The 16,872-nt window shown below is 43.5% G+C and overlaps 1 protein-coding gene across 1 annotated transcript in view; it reads left to right on the top strand.

Annotated features, from left to right (window-relative positions):
* The first annotated feature begins 1,557 nt into the window (after nucleotides 1-1,557).
* The window catches only part of LOC125295767 (arf-GAP with dual PH domain-containing protein 1), a 28,797-nt gene continuing 13,482 nt past the window's right edge, over nucleotides 1,558-16,872 (top strand). The window contains exons 1-5 of the mRNA XM_048245226.1: nucleotides 1,558-1,728; nucleotides 1,948-2,112; nucleotides 9,301-9,431; nucleotides 10,019-10,110; nucleotides 14,283-14,365. Coding sequence (XP_048101183.1) covers nucleotides 2,022-2,112; nucleotides 9,301-9,431; nucleotides 10,019-10,110; nucleotides 14,283-14,365 — 397 coding nt within the window. The 5' untranslated portion in view covers nucleotides 1,558-1,728; nucleotides 1,948-2,021. The remainder of the gene's footprint in view (nucleotides 1,729-1,947; nucleotides 2,113-9,300; nucleotides 9,432-10,018; nucleotides 10,111-14,282; nucleotides 14,366-16,872) is intronic.

The following is a 16,872-nucleotide window of genomic DNA, read 5'->3' as shown; positions in this document are numbered from 1 at the left end:
AGCTAGATCTCTAGGTCAGTGGTTTTCAAAGTGGGGACCGCGGGGGGTGCCAGGGGGGCCTCAGCAAGTTGGAAGGAAAAATAAAAGCAACAAATAAATGCATTTGAAAAATGTAAAATATACCCATTACTATGAGGGTTGTTATACAATGCCACTCTAATATAATAATGTGTTGCATATCTGAACATTATATTTCCCATGATGAGGACTGGGAATAATAGTAGAGTGATAGCTCCCATATAGCAGAAAGCCCCAAATGCTATTTTTACACACTGTATGCTCCATCGCGAAGTCCTTGTAGCTGAAATAATTATTAGGATTAGTTTAATCAAGGGGGTCCTTGGCTAGAACCTAGTGGTATTTGGGGGGCCTTGTCGTGGAAAAATTTGGGAACCCCTGCTCTAGGTCATCTGTATTTCTCCTCTTTGTGGAAAGACGCATGGAGCTTGGTCTGCTAAGTATGGAATTACGAATCATAGGACTCTACTATCTAACCTTGGAAGGAATATTTAAATTCATAAGAAAGTCTGGGAATTTTACTCCGTCATAGACAAATTGGCAATACACAGAAAGGAAAAAAAGATAAAAACATCGACACATACATTCTTGTCTAACAAAGTAGCCTACTGTAAGTGGAGGTGTATAGGCTACCCAGTTTTCAAAACGGCTGGCAGTTTCTATATATTTTAGCTATTCCCCAACAGGTTAACATCAAGCTTGACTCATCTCACATGACCACAACTAGATCGGCATGTAACTTGGTCGTCGTAATATTCTCTGAGAATGTAGCCTCAATTGCAAAATCATGTCGGTTAATCCTTTACAACATTAGGAAGGTCAGACCTTATCTGACACAAGATTCCACACAACTACAACTTCTTGTCCAGGCCATGGTTATCTCCAAGCTGGACTATTGTAATTCACTGTTACCGTTTGTTTTATGTCTGGTCTTGTTCTGTAAGCCTACTGTCTTTGCAAAGACAGGCTTGCTTTACTGTCACTGTCTATTTGTCTGTCCGTTTGTATGTCTTCGTGTGATGTCACAGGTAGGCTACGCTGGCGATTACGCCGCTCTGTCCAGCATCGTTTGTCTGTGTCAATCAATGTCTTGTGTGTGGAGCGCTTTGTATTGTAGGCTTCGATAAGTATGTTAAATGCGCTTTATAAATAAAAATTACTTGACTTGACTTGACTTGTTAGCTGGCCTACCTACTTGTCAGCGTCGTTTGTTTAGTAAGATTGTGATGCTGCAGCAGTTGTTAATGTTTTAATAAACGTTGTTGTTTATTATTGCTATTCTCCTTAATATTACCAACCTTTTTAATTGTTTACTGTTACATTTTTACTATTGTTATTTGTAGCCTGTGTCGCTTTGGACAAAAGCGTATGCTAAATGCAATAACCAATTGTGAAAATGACACCCTGGTAAACACGTCATCAACTGAGTTGCGTTTGCGCCATTTGTGACAACTGGATGTCGCAAAAGTGCAATTTCTTTTTAGCGGAACACAGTTGCAATAAGGGCGAAAAGCGCCGCATGCTCATAGGCTACTGCTATTACAGGTTATCATATATGTCGAATGTCCTCTGATTAACAGGGGAGGTGGGAAGTCTTTTAAAACGGCAACAGTTTTTTTTTTACTGACAGAGGAAACTTGATTGAAAATGACCACTTGAGGTCTCTGTCCTACGACTGAAGGAGGACGGGAGACTGATGGGAAACTGAAGGTAGCCTAATTCATATCGAGCACAGCGTCTGCGAAAGCTGCGAGCAGCCCTGACTGCCGCACATTGCTGTGTGAAATATATTTGTTTGATTTGTTTTGTTATTTAGCGTAATGTAGACTAACTTATGAAACTGCGCACGTTCTCTTATTGCTTGTGTGGATACACTTAAATGGCAACCCTCGAGTTGGTATATAGCGAATAGATTTTATTTGATTCAAGTTGCAGCCCTACGACTGCTGATCTGGAGAGAGTCCCTTACGCCCCGCGCATTTGGAGGAATCAACATTGTCAGCATGGCCTCAGCATCCGATAAGAACCGGCGACTTTTGATGGATCTTCTGGAAACAGATGGAAATGGAAACTGTGTTGATTGCGGTGTGGCAGGTAAAGAAACGGCAGTCTAATTGTTTGTTTACACTGCGCACTCCCTTCCCCATCGGGCATCCAGGTGACCGTGAGGCTAGCATACCCTGACAGATGAAGAGATGTCTGTGACGAATTTCACGGCGCGGGGTGGCTTGCGGCCGATGCACCTAGGTCTAGGTGCGTTGGGCTTGAACTTTGAAAGTAGGCCAAATGTTGAACTCCTTTCATGCATTGGGGAAACGAACATATGAAAGATAAATGTTATTTTTGTTATTTTTCATTGATTCGGGTGCATGCGATTTCCATGTGGCGTTTGTCTTGTAAAACAAGTAGCCTATCTTGAATTTCACGCCTTACCTCTTCTGTCACACCCTGAAACCAAGCAGTGCCTTTGTGTTCAGCTATCTCAAAAGTTATCAGCGTTGGTTTACACTGTGCTGTGGGCAAACAGGAATGGTTACATTACTGAGACATTTCTGTGAAATTCTGTGGAAAGTGGAAAAAGTGTTTCAGGCATCAATGGAATTGAGGTGACTTAATGGGGCAGCTTGCCAATTTGGCAAGGTGACTTTTATTTGTCTTCTGCCTATGACCCACTCCCTTGATGCGAATTGTAGGCCTATTGGAGTGGGCTGGCCCACGGTCAGTATGTCTAGTCTAGACCCCAATGGGAGAACTTTGACATAAGACATTGTTTGGTCCATATTTGAGAGTATAGGCCAGCATTTGTAATGATTTCAGACTTTTGGAGTGTAGCTCGTAGGCCTACTGGGCAAGTTTTGCTGTGAGCCAGATCAGGGATGGATTACTGCACGGGCCTACCGGGCCCAGGCCCAGGGGCCCAAGGTGTCAGGGGGCCCTGAAGCCCAAGCCATTGCATGGAATCATTGCCTCAATATCAACACATCAGGATGTAGGCTATGAATTTGATTGAATTAAAGTATTGGCCATCCCCAAAATGCACCAGAAAACAGGAAATCACATATGCAACAATTAGTGGGGGGGCCCTTAATACACCTGGGCCCAGGGGCCCGAAAGTTCATAATCCGTCCATGAGCCAGATACCAAAACTGGCCTGAGACATCCTTATAAAAACTTTAGAGAAACTGTAGGCTAACATAAAACAAGCAAACAATGAGCCAGTTGTTATGCAAAACAATGAAATGAAAATGTATAGAGGTTATTGTCAATGATACCTTCTGGGAAAGAAAAGTTCCGTCATGCACTTATTACCAAGTTTGGCAGATCATGGTGGAAATTGTTTTCAGGAGGTGCAGTGTGCAGGAGGAGGGACTAAGACCAGTTATAGGCCTACCTGTTTACCTGTGACATTAAACCCCTCTGAGTTGTTGCCCTGGCACGATTCTGACGCTATTCTATATGTGGAATGGCCTCTCTGAATACTGTGTGGTGCCATCAAGGCCTTGAGTGTGGTGAAAGTACCTAACTTTTTTAAGCAAGCATTTTCCTGTAACCACTGTTCTGTAGGCCTAAAAAAGCTGATATGACGCAAGTATGAAACCAAATAAAAATGGCCAATCCTTAATTGTCTTAGATAGTTATATATTTAGTCTTATACTTTAGCTGTGGGTGATTGTCTAGGCAAATATGAGATTGCAATGTATGTTCATTCTTGTTGAATCCGCTTCTAACATAAAGAAATGACCATATGGGCTGTGAACCACTATTTCTTACTAGAGTTACCAAAATGGCCTTCGTATTAAACTGCTCCAGTCTCTGTGTCTTCATTGAGATGTCAGCGGAATGTTGATGAGATTTCCTAATGGCTGAAATGTGTGAAGTGTTAGCCTACCATATAGATTTGAAAGATTTTTTGTTGTTGTTATAAAAACGTTTAGTTTTGCTGGTGCATCACGCATCACCCCATAACTCTTCACCCTCCCAGGGCATGCATCACCCCATAACTCTTCACTTCTCCCAGGGCACAGGCACATTTACGTCAAAATGACTTCCCAGACTGCACCTGTGCTCTTCATGTTAAGGGACACAGACCAAAGAGCAGTCACTTCACCCTGCCCCAAGCTAGGGGTCTACGGGGTACCAAACCTGCCTAAGAGCTGGCTACCGCTACACGCACCACCTACATTAGCAGCCTTCACGCATCATAAGTATCAGTATATATACTCTTTTGATCCTGTGAGGGAAATTTGGTCTCTGCATTTATCCCAATCCGTGAATTGGTGAAACACAATCAGCACACAGTGAGGTGAAGCACACACTAACGCTCGGGGAGCAGTGAGGTTAGGTTAGCTTAGGTGCCTTGCTCAAGGGCACTTCAGCCGTGCCTACTGGTCGGGGTTTGAACCGGCAAACCTCCGGTATAAGTCTGAAGCGCTAACCAGTAGGCCACGGCTGCCTACGTTAGCACCCCTCACGCATCACCCCATAACTCTTCACCCCTCCCAGGGCATGCATCACCCCATAACTCTTCACTTCTCCCAGGGCACCCCTCACACTGGTGCTTCTCTAATGTCATGTTTTCACATTGGTTGTGTAGTGGCAATGAGTGCTGCAATGAATATGCGCCTGCATCCATTAACCGTCACCTGTTTACTCAACAAAAGTGGACTGTCATGGTCACAACAAGTGCAATGATGTGCAACTGGATATGTATGTATGTATGTGTGTGTGTGTGTGTGTGTGTGATGTGCATGCATGTGTTATACACTATGGAGGAAATTATTCTTTCAGATAAGACATCTTGTGAGGTCCATATTGACAGAGCGGCCAGGCCTTCTTAATTCTGGTAAAACTATAAGTATAAGTATAAGTATATATACTCTTTTGATCCCGCGCCTTGCTCAAGGGCACTTCAGCCGCTTTCTACTGGTCGGGGTTCAAACTGGCAACCCTCCGGTCACAAGTCCGAAGCGCTAACCAGTAGGCCACGGCTGCCCCTAAAACTGTGGCTTAACATGCAGTGTGTGGGTGTGTGTGGTGTGTGTGTGTGTGTGTGTGTGTGTGTGTGTGTGTGTGTGTGTGTGTGTGTGTGTGTGTGTGTGTGTGTGTGTGTGTGTGTGTGTGTGTGTGTGTATGTATGTGTGTGGGTGTGTATATGTGTGTATGTGTGTGTGTGGTGTGTGTGTGCATGTTTATCTTAATACTGGTAAGACTGTGGCTTAACATGGTGGCTCAACTGACACGTACGTTCTGCTCAAGTCAGAGCCACAACAGCACAACAGCATGTGTTGTCTGAGAACAAATTGTTGGAGGGTATTTGTGTTGAGCTGGCAATTGTTTCTGAATAGTTGTATAATGTAGTCTGGCAGAATGTTGTTGAAGTTTGAGCTCAACATCCAATCAAATTACACCGCTCCATACTGAAGCCACAAGTTGATTGGCTGAATTAGTTTCTGACTTAGAGCCACTGTTTGTTTATGGGCCTGCTTTTGGTTCCAATTTACTGATCCAGGAGTGTGAGAATGCCAGAACTCTTCTGATGATAATAATAATAATAATAATAATAACATTTATTTGTATAGCACTTTTCAAGCAAAGAGCTCTAAACACATCACATACAGTGAATCAACAGGTAGAGAGGCCTGTGAGAGGAAACTAACTGAACTGGACTAGAAGTGGTAATGGGGCAGCTAATCTCTGCCTCTGCCTGTGATCTCTTCTCTAAAGGCTCTGTTATCCGCACATGCGGCTCAAGTGTTCCCTTCAGCCTGCGTGTTGGCTCTTGTGCTGTGGCATGCAGTCTTTCTGGTTTGGCACGGATGTCGCATACAATTCACAGGTCAGGTGAGAAGTTGAAACCATAACGCGCGGATTAGACAGGTGCAGGGCAGTTTGCACTGTATTTGTGAGTTTGTGTATTAGTGCGGTCCCAATAAACATAAGAAGTTTTGAAAATGCTCAAAGATCAGTTAGTAAGGGATTTATTCAACTTTGTTTACACAGCTAGCTACAGTATGAATCAGAATCAGATTACATAATATGGTCCTCACACGCAAAGTCTGTGTTAACTGGAAACGTCCTACTCCCTTCCTGGTTAAGCTGTAGTATAGCACAAGAGTCTGCATGTGGGGATGACTCCTTAAAACATTGGTAGTGAATTGTTTCAGATCAGGCCAGAAATACAGTAGCCTACATCATCACCAGTCTCTCCAGACATGTCTTGGGACACATTCTGTTGTGCAAGACTCGTGTGTCAATGACTTGTAATACAGGTTTTTTATCCAGCTTTTAAATGCTTCATTTGTATTTACAGTAAGTGTTTTTACAGTAATGCCATTCAAGTATCAATGCGGGTTGTCAGTTATGCCGCTGCTGGAAGTCAATGACCCCTCTAACCCTCTCAGTCTCAAATGAGAAGGGTCTGGTGTCCCGTGGCTAGGATGTGAGGAAAGTAGGGATTTTGCTCTCTCAAATCAAATGTCTAATGCTCTGAAGATGTAGTGATGACTCTCATAATCGCTCCCATTAATGGCATCTTCCATGATGTGCCCCAGTCGCTCTTCTGCGGCTAGCCCTGAGTACCCAGCCAGTTGAAGTGGAGTGGACTCCCTTTACTGACCTCACAGTCACCATGACTGAATGATGCTAAAGGATGCCAGAAGGGCTTATTTGTTCTTCTGTTCAGACATGAACTTAGTGTTTGACAGGTTAGGATCAGCATTTTAAAGAAAGTGACTTAGACTTAAAAAGAAAAGAGGTGTAGGGTCTTCAGTGCTTAAAAAGGAAGTGATGTCAGCTCTTTAGTGCCTTGAAGGAAGTGATGTCGACTGTTCAGAGCTTTAAAGGGAGTCTCCAGCTCTGAGCACTTCCTCCCCCTGTTAGCGCCTGTGGAATGTGAATGTGTTGTGTTCCTCTGATGTGAGTGGTGCGGTGCGGCTACTGCCTGTCCCTCTCTTGTGCCGTCTGGCTTCTCTGGAGCTCTTCCTGTTTAACCCCACCACGTGTCCTCAGCTTTGTGGTCTCATGTTTGTGCGTCTCATTCTGTTCTGTCACGTTTCACTTATTTCCGTAATTCTCAAATGCCCTTCCCACACCTCTACATGCCTCTGGTCATCCTCTGACCTCATTATAGACTTCAGTCTGTGGTCTGCAGCTCCTCTCTTGCACACACACACACACTCACTCACTCACTCACTCACTCACTCACACACACACACACACACACACACACACACACACACACACACACACACACACACACACACACACACATGGGTGCACAAGCCACTGCTCTAGCTCTAAACTAAACTCTAACCCAAGAGCAAGCTAACACAGGCTCAGACGCACGCTGTGTGTGGTTTGTAGGTCTGAGAAGGGCCTTAATTTAAATTAGATTAGATTAGACTTTACTGTAACAACTGAGTACAACAGAGACAACAGTATAAACAGTAGAAGATAGTGCAATGTAGACATAAAAGGGGTATGGTTTACAGTACTATAAATGAAATATAAATATAAATATGTGTATATAAGTATATATACTTTTTTGATCCCGTGAGGGAAATTTGGTCTCTGCATTTAACCCAATCAGGAATTAGTGAAACACAAACAGCACACAGTGAACACACAGTGAGGTGAAGCGCACACTTATCTCAGCGCAGTGAGCTGCCTGCTACAATGGCAGCGCTCGGGGAGCAGTGAGGGGTTAGGTGCCTTGCTCAAGGGCACTTCAGCCACGGCCCACTGGTTGGGGCTCGAACCGGCAACCCTCCGGTTACAAGTCCAGAGTGCTAACCAGTGGGCCACGGCTGCCCAAAACCAGTGGGCCACGGCTGCCCATGTGCAATGTTTTATTAGAAGTAGCCTTATAAGAGCAGAATATATATGGATATGCAGTAATAATAATGTATGAACATGTACAGATATGTGTAGTGTACTGTAGCAGTAACATTATAAGAGCGGTAAAAATAATATAGATATATGCAGTGAACAGTAATATTATAAAAAACTGAGTAATGGATATTCAGTATGAACTGTATAGACAGATATGTACAGTATGTACAGATATTTGCAGTGTAGTAACAGTAACATTATATAAGTAGTAAAAAATAATATAGATATATGCAGTGTATTAACAGCAATATTATGAAAAACAGAATAAATATGGATATTCAGTATATACTGTAGACATATATGTACATTATGTACAGATATGTACAGTGTAAAAACAGTAACATAAGAGTAGTAAAAATAAGTGTATGTGCAGTAAGAACAGTATAAAGAGCAGTAGAATATGTATAAGTGTAATTACAGTATGTACATTTTAGAAATATAAATAGAATACTATGGATGGGATAGGATAGTGCAATTGTGTTGTTTGTTGGTTGGTTGCCACTGGGGTGCAGACCGTCTTTAGTTTCCTAAGGAAGAAGAGATGTTGGTGAGCCTTCTTGATCAGGGTAGAGGTGTTGAGGGTCCAAGAGAGGTCCTCAGAGATGTGGACACCCAGAAACTTGAAGCTGGTGACATGCTCCACCTCAGTCCCGTTGTTGAGGATGGGGGCGTGTGTGCTAGCTTTTGACTTCCTGAAGTCCACAATGAGCTCTTTGGTCTTCTTGGTGCTGAGAGCCAGGTTGTTGTTGGGTTGGAGTTAGTAATATTGTAGTCTGATGGCCTTTGCCACATTTACATCCTTAGCTTGTGGTTGTGCTTGGCCTTTTTGATGCCCCTTCTCAGGTTAGCCCTGGATAAGCTATAGGCCTGAGCATCACCTGATCTGAATGCCTTCAGCAGCATTTAGATAGAGATGACATATTTTTGCATAGCTTGTGTAGCTGTCTATCTATCTATCTTCTGGGTTGTGGTTCTGGTTTACGTGTGAGTCAAGGGGTCCTGTGCTTTCACACCTTCTTTCAGTGCTAGGCCTGAATAACTTGTTGGTGTCAGGCTATGCCTGTTGTTCTTGCTCAGTGGTTGAACAAAGAGCTAGTAGCATCAAAGTCATGATTAAAATTCTCATTTCGTAAAACACAGTCTGATTTATTTACTTTCTTGTACAGTTACAATAATAATCATCACGTCCATGCATCTGGACTTATAATGATTTATGTTTACAAAATGTACAAAGGTATTCAACAAAACAGTTTTACAGCTCAGTATCAAACATAATTTATAAACTTTTTATATTATATATTATATAAATTTATAGTATTCAATCTGTTGGACTAACACGTCTTGATAAAGCTGTATCTCTGTGTGACTGTGTGTTATTCCCCCTGTTTTCAGAGCCCAAGTGGGCATCCTCCACCCTGGGTGTTTTTGTGTGCCACAGTTGCTCCGGCCTGCACAGGAACATCTCCCAGATCAGCCGGGTCAAGTCCATCTTCATGGACCCCTGGGAGGCAGAGGAGGTCAAGGTGAGGCCAAGAGGAAAGTTGCCTGCCTGTCTGTCTGTCTGTCTGTCTGTCTGTCTGTCTGTTTGCATGCCTGTCGGCCTTCCTTTCTCAGTAGTTGCACTCTCATAAGCAAAAGGCAGAAATGCATTCAGTGTGTGTGCTTGTGGTTAGGCTGGATTCCTTTCTCACAGACAGATGCATGCACGTACGCCCACACAAACACACATACACCCACACACACACACACCCACAGAAAGAGAGAGAGAGAGAGAAAGAGAGGGATGCATGCACGTATGCCCACACACACACACACACACACACATGCATACCCACACCCACAGAAAGAGAGAGAGAGAAAGAGAGGGAGTTATATATACTCTATGTGTGCATGTTGTTGAGTTGGCCCAAAGACATGCACACAGTCAACATGTAGCACAGGTTACACAGTGAGACATCTACACACCTTTATGAAGTAGTTCACTTAAACAACCAATGCAAATGCAGAAGCTTTATGCACATGGGTGTGTTTTTTTGTGTGCTCTCATTCTCAATCCTATATCTCTCTCTCATTTGTACTCTTTCTCACACTCTTCCTCTTTGTGCCCAAGTTCATCGCCTCTGCTGGAAATAATGCAGCTGTGGCCAAGTACGAGCAGAAGATCCCCGCGTTCTACTACAGGCCGACCAACACAGACTGCATGTGAGTGACCTCTGACCCTCGCCATTTACTTCACACCTGTACACTGAGCTCCATGAAATCACCCACTCCCTGTTATCAGATGTCATTGTGATGTCATCGTCCTACTGGGCTTGACCTTTGACCTGGATGACTGAATTGGGGTGGGGCCTTTCGCTTCCTGTAATTCAGGCCTCCATATTTCTTCACTGCTTCCTGGACTGAGTAAATACAGCAGGGTTAACTGTTACAGCACAGGAAATTGGCGAGTAAAAGGTGTTTGCATAACTCCCGTAGTAATGTCACAGTTTCACCAATGTGTAGACCTGCTTCCAGCAAGACTGAGCTTAGATTCAGTGGACAATACTGGCAGTAGTGTTACATCTGTTACACTTTTTCAAGTGAGGAAAGTAAGTACAGGATTTATAAAGCACATTTAAACACAGCTTTCACTGACCAAAGTGCTGTACACATTACAGTATATACATCAGATTGTAATATACCTATAAATCAAGATTTAAAGACCTTTACCAACAAGCAGAAAAATCCCAACCTCAAAGGACCTGAGGAACTGTAGTGGAAAAAAGCATTACAGAGTTAAAGCCTCACAGACATAACAGACATCAGATAGAAGATTAAAGGGACGGGGAAGCTCGGAGCGTAGAGGTGGGGTCTGAGCCTGTAGCCTTTACAGTAAACGCAGAGATGGAGGGAGTGCGTTTACTGTGGAGTGGCAAATCTGGCAATTGGTTCCACAGACGCGGAGCAGCGAGCGCACAAGCTCTGTTACCTTTGTGTTTGAGATGTGTTCATGTGGCTGAGGGTCATGTTAGAGAGCCAGCAGATGGGAGAGACCTGGGGGCTGAGTGTAAATGAATGAAGTCAGTGATAGTTTTGGCCTGCCCATGAAGGGCCTGATAAAGAGTACTAAATAACATGCTAACATATGAGCATGCTAACATATTGCATGTTTGGTTGGTGAACATTTTAGTGTATATACTCTTTTGATCCCGTGAGGGAAATTTGATCTCTGCATTTATCCCAATCTGTGATTAGTGAAATACACACAGTACACAGTGTACACACAGTGAGAATAAGCACACACTAACCTGGAGCAGTGAGCTGCCTGCATCAACAGCGGCGCTCGGGGAGCAGTGAGGGGTTAGGTCGGTGCCTTGCTCGAGGACACTTCAGCCATGGATGTGCTCAAACACTTCCCCCGCCCACATGTTTCCTTCTGGGATCAAACCGGCAACCCTTCGGTTACAAGCCCGAAGCCCTAACCAGTAGACCACAGCTGCCCCAGATATTCGATTCAGAAAAAACTGCGTAACTTGCAAAGAGTACATGTATGCAAACACAATAGACAGCAGTATTTAAATGAGTGTTTTGCATGTTGCATTGTCCGTCATAGAGAGTCTGATAAAGCAGACAGACTGCCATGCAAAATGAAATGAAGTCCGATGAGATTATAGAGCTGTTAGTGGAATAAACAATTTGGTGAACTACAGAAGAGAGCTCTGAACTCAGAGGAGAAAGTCCGTACAGGTCGATTTCTGAACTTGTGTGTCCATTCACTTGTGTGTAGTTTGCGCTGAATTTAGTAATAGACTTGTATGGACTTTCTCCTTGCAAGATGGTGACCACTGTAAGAAGAGGAAAGAAAGCAATGCACTGACTGCAAAGACAGCTTGTTTTAAACACATTCTTTACACTTACAAAGGCAAACATACTTTGGTTTGTCTGCGAGGACCCTCTCCATAGTACACAGAAGTGTAATGATATTTTGAGCTTATTTAGACTTTGCTTCAGGTATATGGCTATTTAGTGGTAAATGCATTTTGACTTTGCTTCAGGTATATGACTATTTAGTGGTAAATGCATTTTGACTTTGCTTCAGGTATATGACTATTTAGTGGTAAATGCATTTTGACTTTGCTTCAGGTATATGGCTATTTAGTGGTAAATGCATTTTGACTTTGTTTCAGGGTATATGGCTATTTAGTGGTAAATGCATTTTGACTTTGCTTCAGGTATATGGCTATTTAGTGGCAAATGCATTTTGACTTTGCTTCAGGTATATGGCTATTTAGTGGTAAATGCATTTTGACTTTGCTTCAGGTATATGGCTATTTAGTGGTAAATGCATTTTCCGGTCTTACTTAAAACTACACTGACTGATGTTATGCCCTCAAATAACAATTTAGACTCATCTTCCAAAAATAGACCAAATACAGAAGTTCTCCTTTGAGAAATCTGTTTCAGCACTATATTGGGCTTTGAAACTCATGTGAAAGGGTTCCAGACAAGTAACTCGTTTGAGTTCAGGAACCTTTTATTTCACAGACATGCCATGCTTTATACCATGCACACTGTGCTCTGTGAGGATGAGGATGAAGATCAGACTGAAGATCAGGATGAGAGGCAGAGGATGATGATGATGATGATGAGGATGAGAAGGAGAGAGAAAGGATTAGGATGAAGATGAGAGGGAGAGAGGGAGAGTGAGAGGGAGTAGAGGGGATGAGGATGAAGTTGAGGATGAGAGGGAGAGGGAGGGAGAGTGAGAGAGAGAGGGGGAGAGAGAGAGAGAGGGGAGAGAGAGAGAGGGGGAGAGAGAGAGAGAAGGGATGAGGATGAAGATGAAGTTTAGGATGAGAGGGAGAAGGAGAGAGAGAGAGAGAGAGGGGATCTGAGTGGGAGAGGGAGAGAGAGAGGGGATCTGAGTGGGAGAGGGAGAGAAAAAGAGAGAGAGAGGGAGAGAGGATGGGTTAGTGAGCTGCGAGCTGCAGCGAGGGCCAGCTCTGCTCTTCCCTAAATGCACGCTAACATTGGAGATATTGTCTGCAGTTTGTGTGTGTTTGTGTGTGTGTGTGTGTGTGTATGTGTGTATGCACATATGAAGCTTGGCATCATAAAGATGCTGAGGATGATGTAGCGATAGCAACAAAAGAGCGGGAAAGTAGCTGATGCAGGACTCCACATTCCACACACCTGTCCAGTCCTGTGTTTACACAGCTCTTCTGAGCACAGGGCGTTTACACAGCTCTTCTAAGCACAGGGCGTTTCCTAAGGTGCTTTGAAACAACACTAAACTGACTCTGAACATGAGTCATCGTCATTTGTCCTTCATTCATAACAATTCATTCATCCACTCATTCATTTATACCTTTATTTGTTTCTCGGACATTTAATGAGGGTAGCCCTCATTTTTAATATTTTCAGTTCCCCTGGTCTTTTAGTGTCCAGTGTGGCTGAAATAATTTCTTGAATTTCCCCTTGGGGATCAATAAATTATCTATCTATCTAGAAGTACTGTAGGGAGCAGGCCATTTCAGTCGTTAAGTCCGACGTCACGGGCCCAACAGCTTTTTGGTCAAAGAACGTTTACTAGCGCAGCCAGCTGGTTTTTGCAACTTGTAAACCTTGTCACCATCACCTCCGTTTAATTGAGGGTAAAACAAAACCGGTTAACTTTAACAGAGCAAATACTGTAGCTGTGCAGCCAGATGATACAATCAAGGGTTACATGGAGCAGTGTTTCCCACAGAATTTAATTCTATTTGTGGTGGTTGGTTTACAGAATTAACTTGAATGCAACAGGTTTTAGCAAATTAGCGCAGCATGGTTATGATGCTAACCAGATTTAAGCACAATTTAGTACAACCTGGAAAATCATTGTGTGGTGGTCAATGTTGATATTGTGGCAGGGTTATGCGAAAATTAGGATTTTATTAGGTTGAGGCAACAAGTGTGTGACAATTACTATTTACTTGTTTACTTATACATTTAGCTATTTTACTATCTATTTGTTTACTTATTTACTTGGCTATTTTACTGTCTATTTGTTTACTTATTTATTTTGCTATTTTACTATCTATTTGTTTACTTATTCATATGGCTGACACTTTTATCCAAAGTGACTCACATATGAACATTGTTACTTGGGCTAGTGTCCCCATGGCAACTCGAGGTTAAGTGCCTTGCTCATGGGTACAGCGGGAATTGAATCCGCAGCTTGTTCTGGCTACCCTGCCACCGCCCCCGGGTGGCACATCTGTTTATGTACTAGGCATTTCTTGCCCACTCTCTGCCAGCCAAACTGCTTTGGATACCTTTAAGGAAGCATTTCATTTTTCTCATCTGTGTTGAGCCAGGAGACTAAAATGTGCTGTTGACTCCATATCAATCTGCAGGCTACTACGGGAGCAGTGGATCAGAGCAAAGTACGAGAGGAAGGAGTTTATATTTGTGGACAGACAGGAACCCTATTCGGCAGGTACGGCGAGCATAAGTGACGCAGACACACGTTCACACCCCACACACACACACACACACACTGGGAGCATAAGTGACGCAGACACACGTTCACACCCCCACACACACACACACACACTGGGAGCATAAGTGACGCAGACACATGTTCACATCCCCACACACACACTGTACGCTTCCATGAGTCCAACCACACCAAGTGTACGCTTTAATGCATTTGAGTTAGTGACACACATTCACACCCTACACACATACATGGACACCAACAGCAAAAAAGGCATACAGTGCAAATGTGTGTATGTGTGTGTGTGTGTGTGTGTGTTCTTTAGAACACAGTTGATCAACTGTCTGCTTTCACTTTTTAATAAAGTTCCATTGCAAGAAGTGACCGGACTACTTGCGGAGTGATATGTAAGGCGTAAATCAGAAGCACAAAACCCGTTGCCATTGACAGCGGTAATTATATGTTTCAGCGGTAATTCCATGAATTTATTTTACTGTAGAATGTTGGGAAATCTCATTCAAGTCAATGGAGCGTTCTACTAGCATTGTGAAGAGCCGTATAATAAATATTGTTAGTACATATACATAATACATATGACTCTGACGCACTCTCGTCTGGACTGTGCTTGATGTGTGACCGGTGTATGATTGATGAGTTGTTTAATGAATGAATTAATCAACTGATGGATATCAGGTACGACGAAGAAAATATGAACTCTGTTCACACATTTGGTTACTTTAATCCAAACTTATTCATTGTTAGCATATTGTATGTAAGGGATAATGTATAGAACGCCGGTCATTATTGGGAAAATAAGTCCCGGCAGGGCGAACCGTCTTGCTTCACCCTGAAGAGACTTATTCTGGGGGCGTTCTATACATTATCCCACTTATTATACGGCTACTTGCCAAAACGAAAAAATAAACTCGATATGTCTCTTTACACTTACTTAAATCAAACGAACTCATCTGATCAGGCGTCTGCTTTCACTTTTGAATGAAAATCCGTTGCCATTGACAGCGGTCATTATTTAGAGGTCCTTAGACCAAAATAATGACCGGTAGAACTTTGGGAAATCCCATTCAAGTCAATGGAGTGTTCTACTTGTGAAGGGCCATATAATTATTAAAAGTAAGCACATATCTGAACACACACACACACACACACACACACACACACACACACACACACACACACACACACACACACACACACACACATACACACATGCTCTACTGTCAATACTTGTCTCTCACAGCAACCATCACCTTGGTTACATTATTATCACATTAAATGCATTGGCTATACCCACACCAAGTGTCTAGAGCCTGTGTGTGCTTTAGCAGTTTGTGGTCAGCTCTCTTAAGTCGATGTGTGCATGTGTGTGTGTGTGTGTGTGTGTGTGTGTGTTCAGAAATGGTCCACGTTCCCAAAAAGGGTGTATGTGAGAAGGGGGAAGCAACCTGCGGTATTTTCACACACTCTTCGTTTTTGAAACCAAAACACACAGCTGTGGCCCACTGCCAATAGGAACTGTGTTGTGTACGTGTAGTGGAGTGTGTTGTGTACGTGTAGTGGAGTGTGTTGTGTACGTGTAGTGGAGTGTGTTGTGTACGTGTAGTGGAGCCACTCTGTGTTGTGTACGTGTAGTGGAGTGTGTTGTGCACGTGGAGTGGAGTGTGTTGTGTACGTGTAGTGGAGTGTGTTGTGCACGTGGAGTGGAGTGTGTTGTGTACGTGTAGTGGAGTGTGTTGTGCACGTGGAGTGTGTTGTGTACGTGTAGTGGAGTGTGTTGTGCACGTGTAGTGGAGTGTGTTGTGTACGTGTAGTGGAGTGTGTTGTGTACGTGTAGTGGAGTGTGTTGTGTACGTGTAGTGGAGTGTGTTGTGTATGTGTAGTGGAGTGTGTTGTGTACGTGTAGTGGAGTGTGTTGTGTACGTGTAGTGGAGCCACTCTGTGTTGTGTACGTGTAGTGGAGTGTGTTGTGCACGTGGAGTGTGTTGTGTACGTGTAGTGGAGCCACTCTGTGTTGTGTACGTGTAGTGGAGTGTGTTGTGTACGTGTAGTGGAGTGTGTTGTGTACGTGTAGTGGAGTGTGTTGTGTACGTGTAGTGGAGTGTGGTTGTGTACGTGTAGTGGAGTGTGTTGTGTACGATGTAGTGGAGCCAGTGTTGTTATGCACTGTGTAGGTGTTTATCCAGTGGAGTGTTTGCAGAAGTGTGTGTGTTTTCTGTGACTGTGTAAGTGATCAACGTGTGTGTGTGTGTGTGTGTGTGTGTGTGTGTGTGTGTGTGTGTGTGTGTGTGTGTGTGTGTGTGTGTGTGTGTGTGTGTGTGTGTGTGTGTGTGTGTGTGTGTGTGTATGTGTGTGTGTGTGTGTGTGTGTGTGTGTGTGTGTGTGTGTGTGTGTGAGTGTGTGTGTGTGTGTGTGTGTGTGTGTGAGTGTGTGTGTGTCTGTGTGTGTGTGTGTGTGTGTGTGTGAGTGTGTGTGTCTGTGTGTGTGTGTGT

Source organism: Alosa alosa, chromosome 6 (assembly GCF_017589495.1).
Source record: "Alosa alosa isolate M-15738 ecotype Scorff River chromosome 6, AALO_Geno_1.1, whole genome shotgun sequence".
NCBI lineage: Eukaryota > Metazoa > Chordata > Actinopteri > Clupeiformes > Clupeidae > Alosa > Alosa alosa.
Note: the sequence above shows the minus strand (reverse complement) of the source record. Positions and strands in the feature narration are given on the sequence as shown.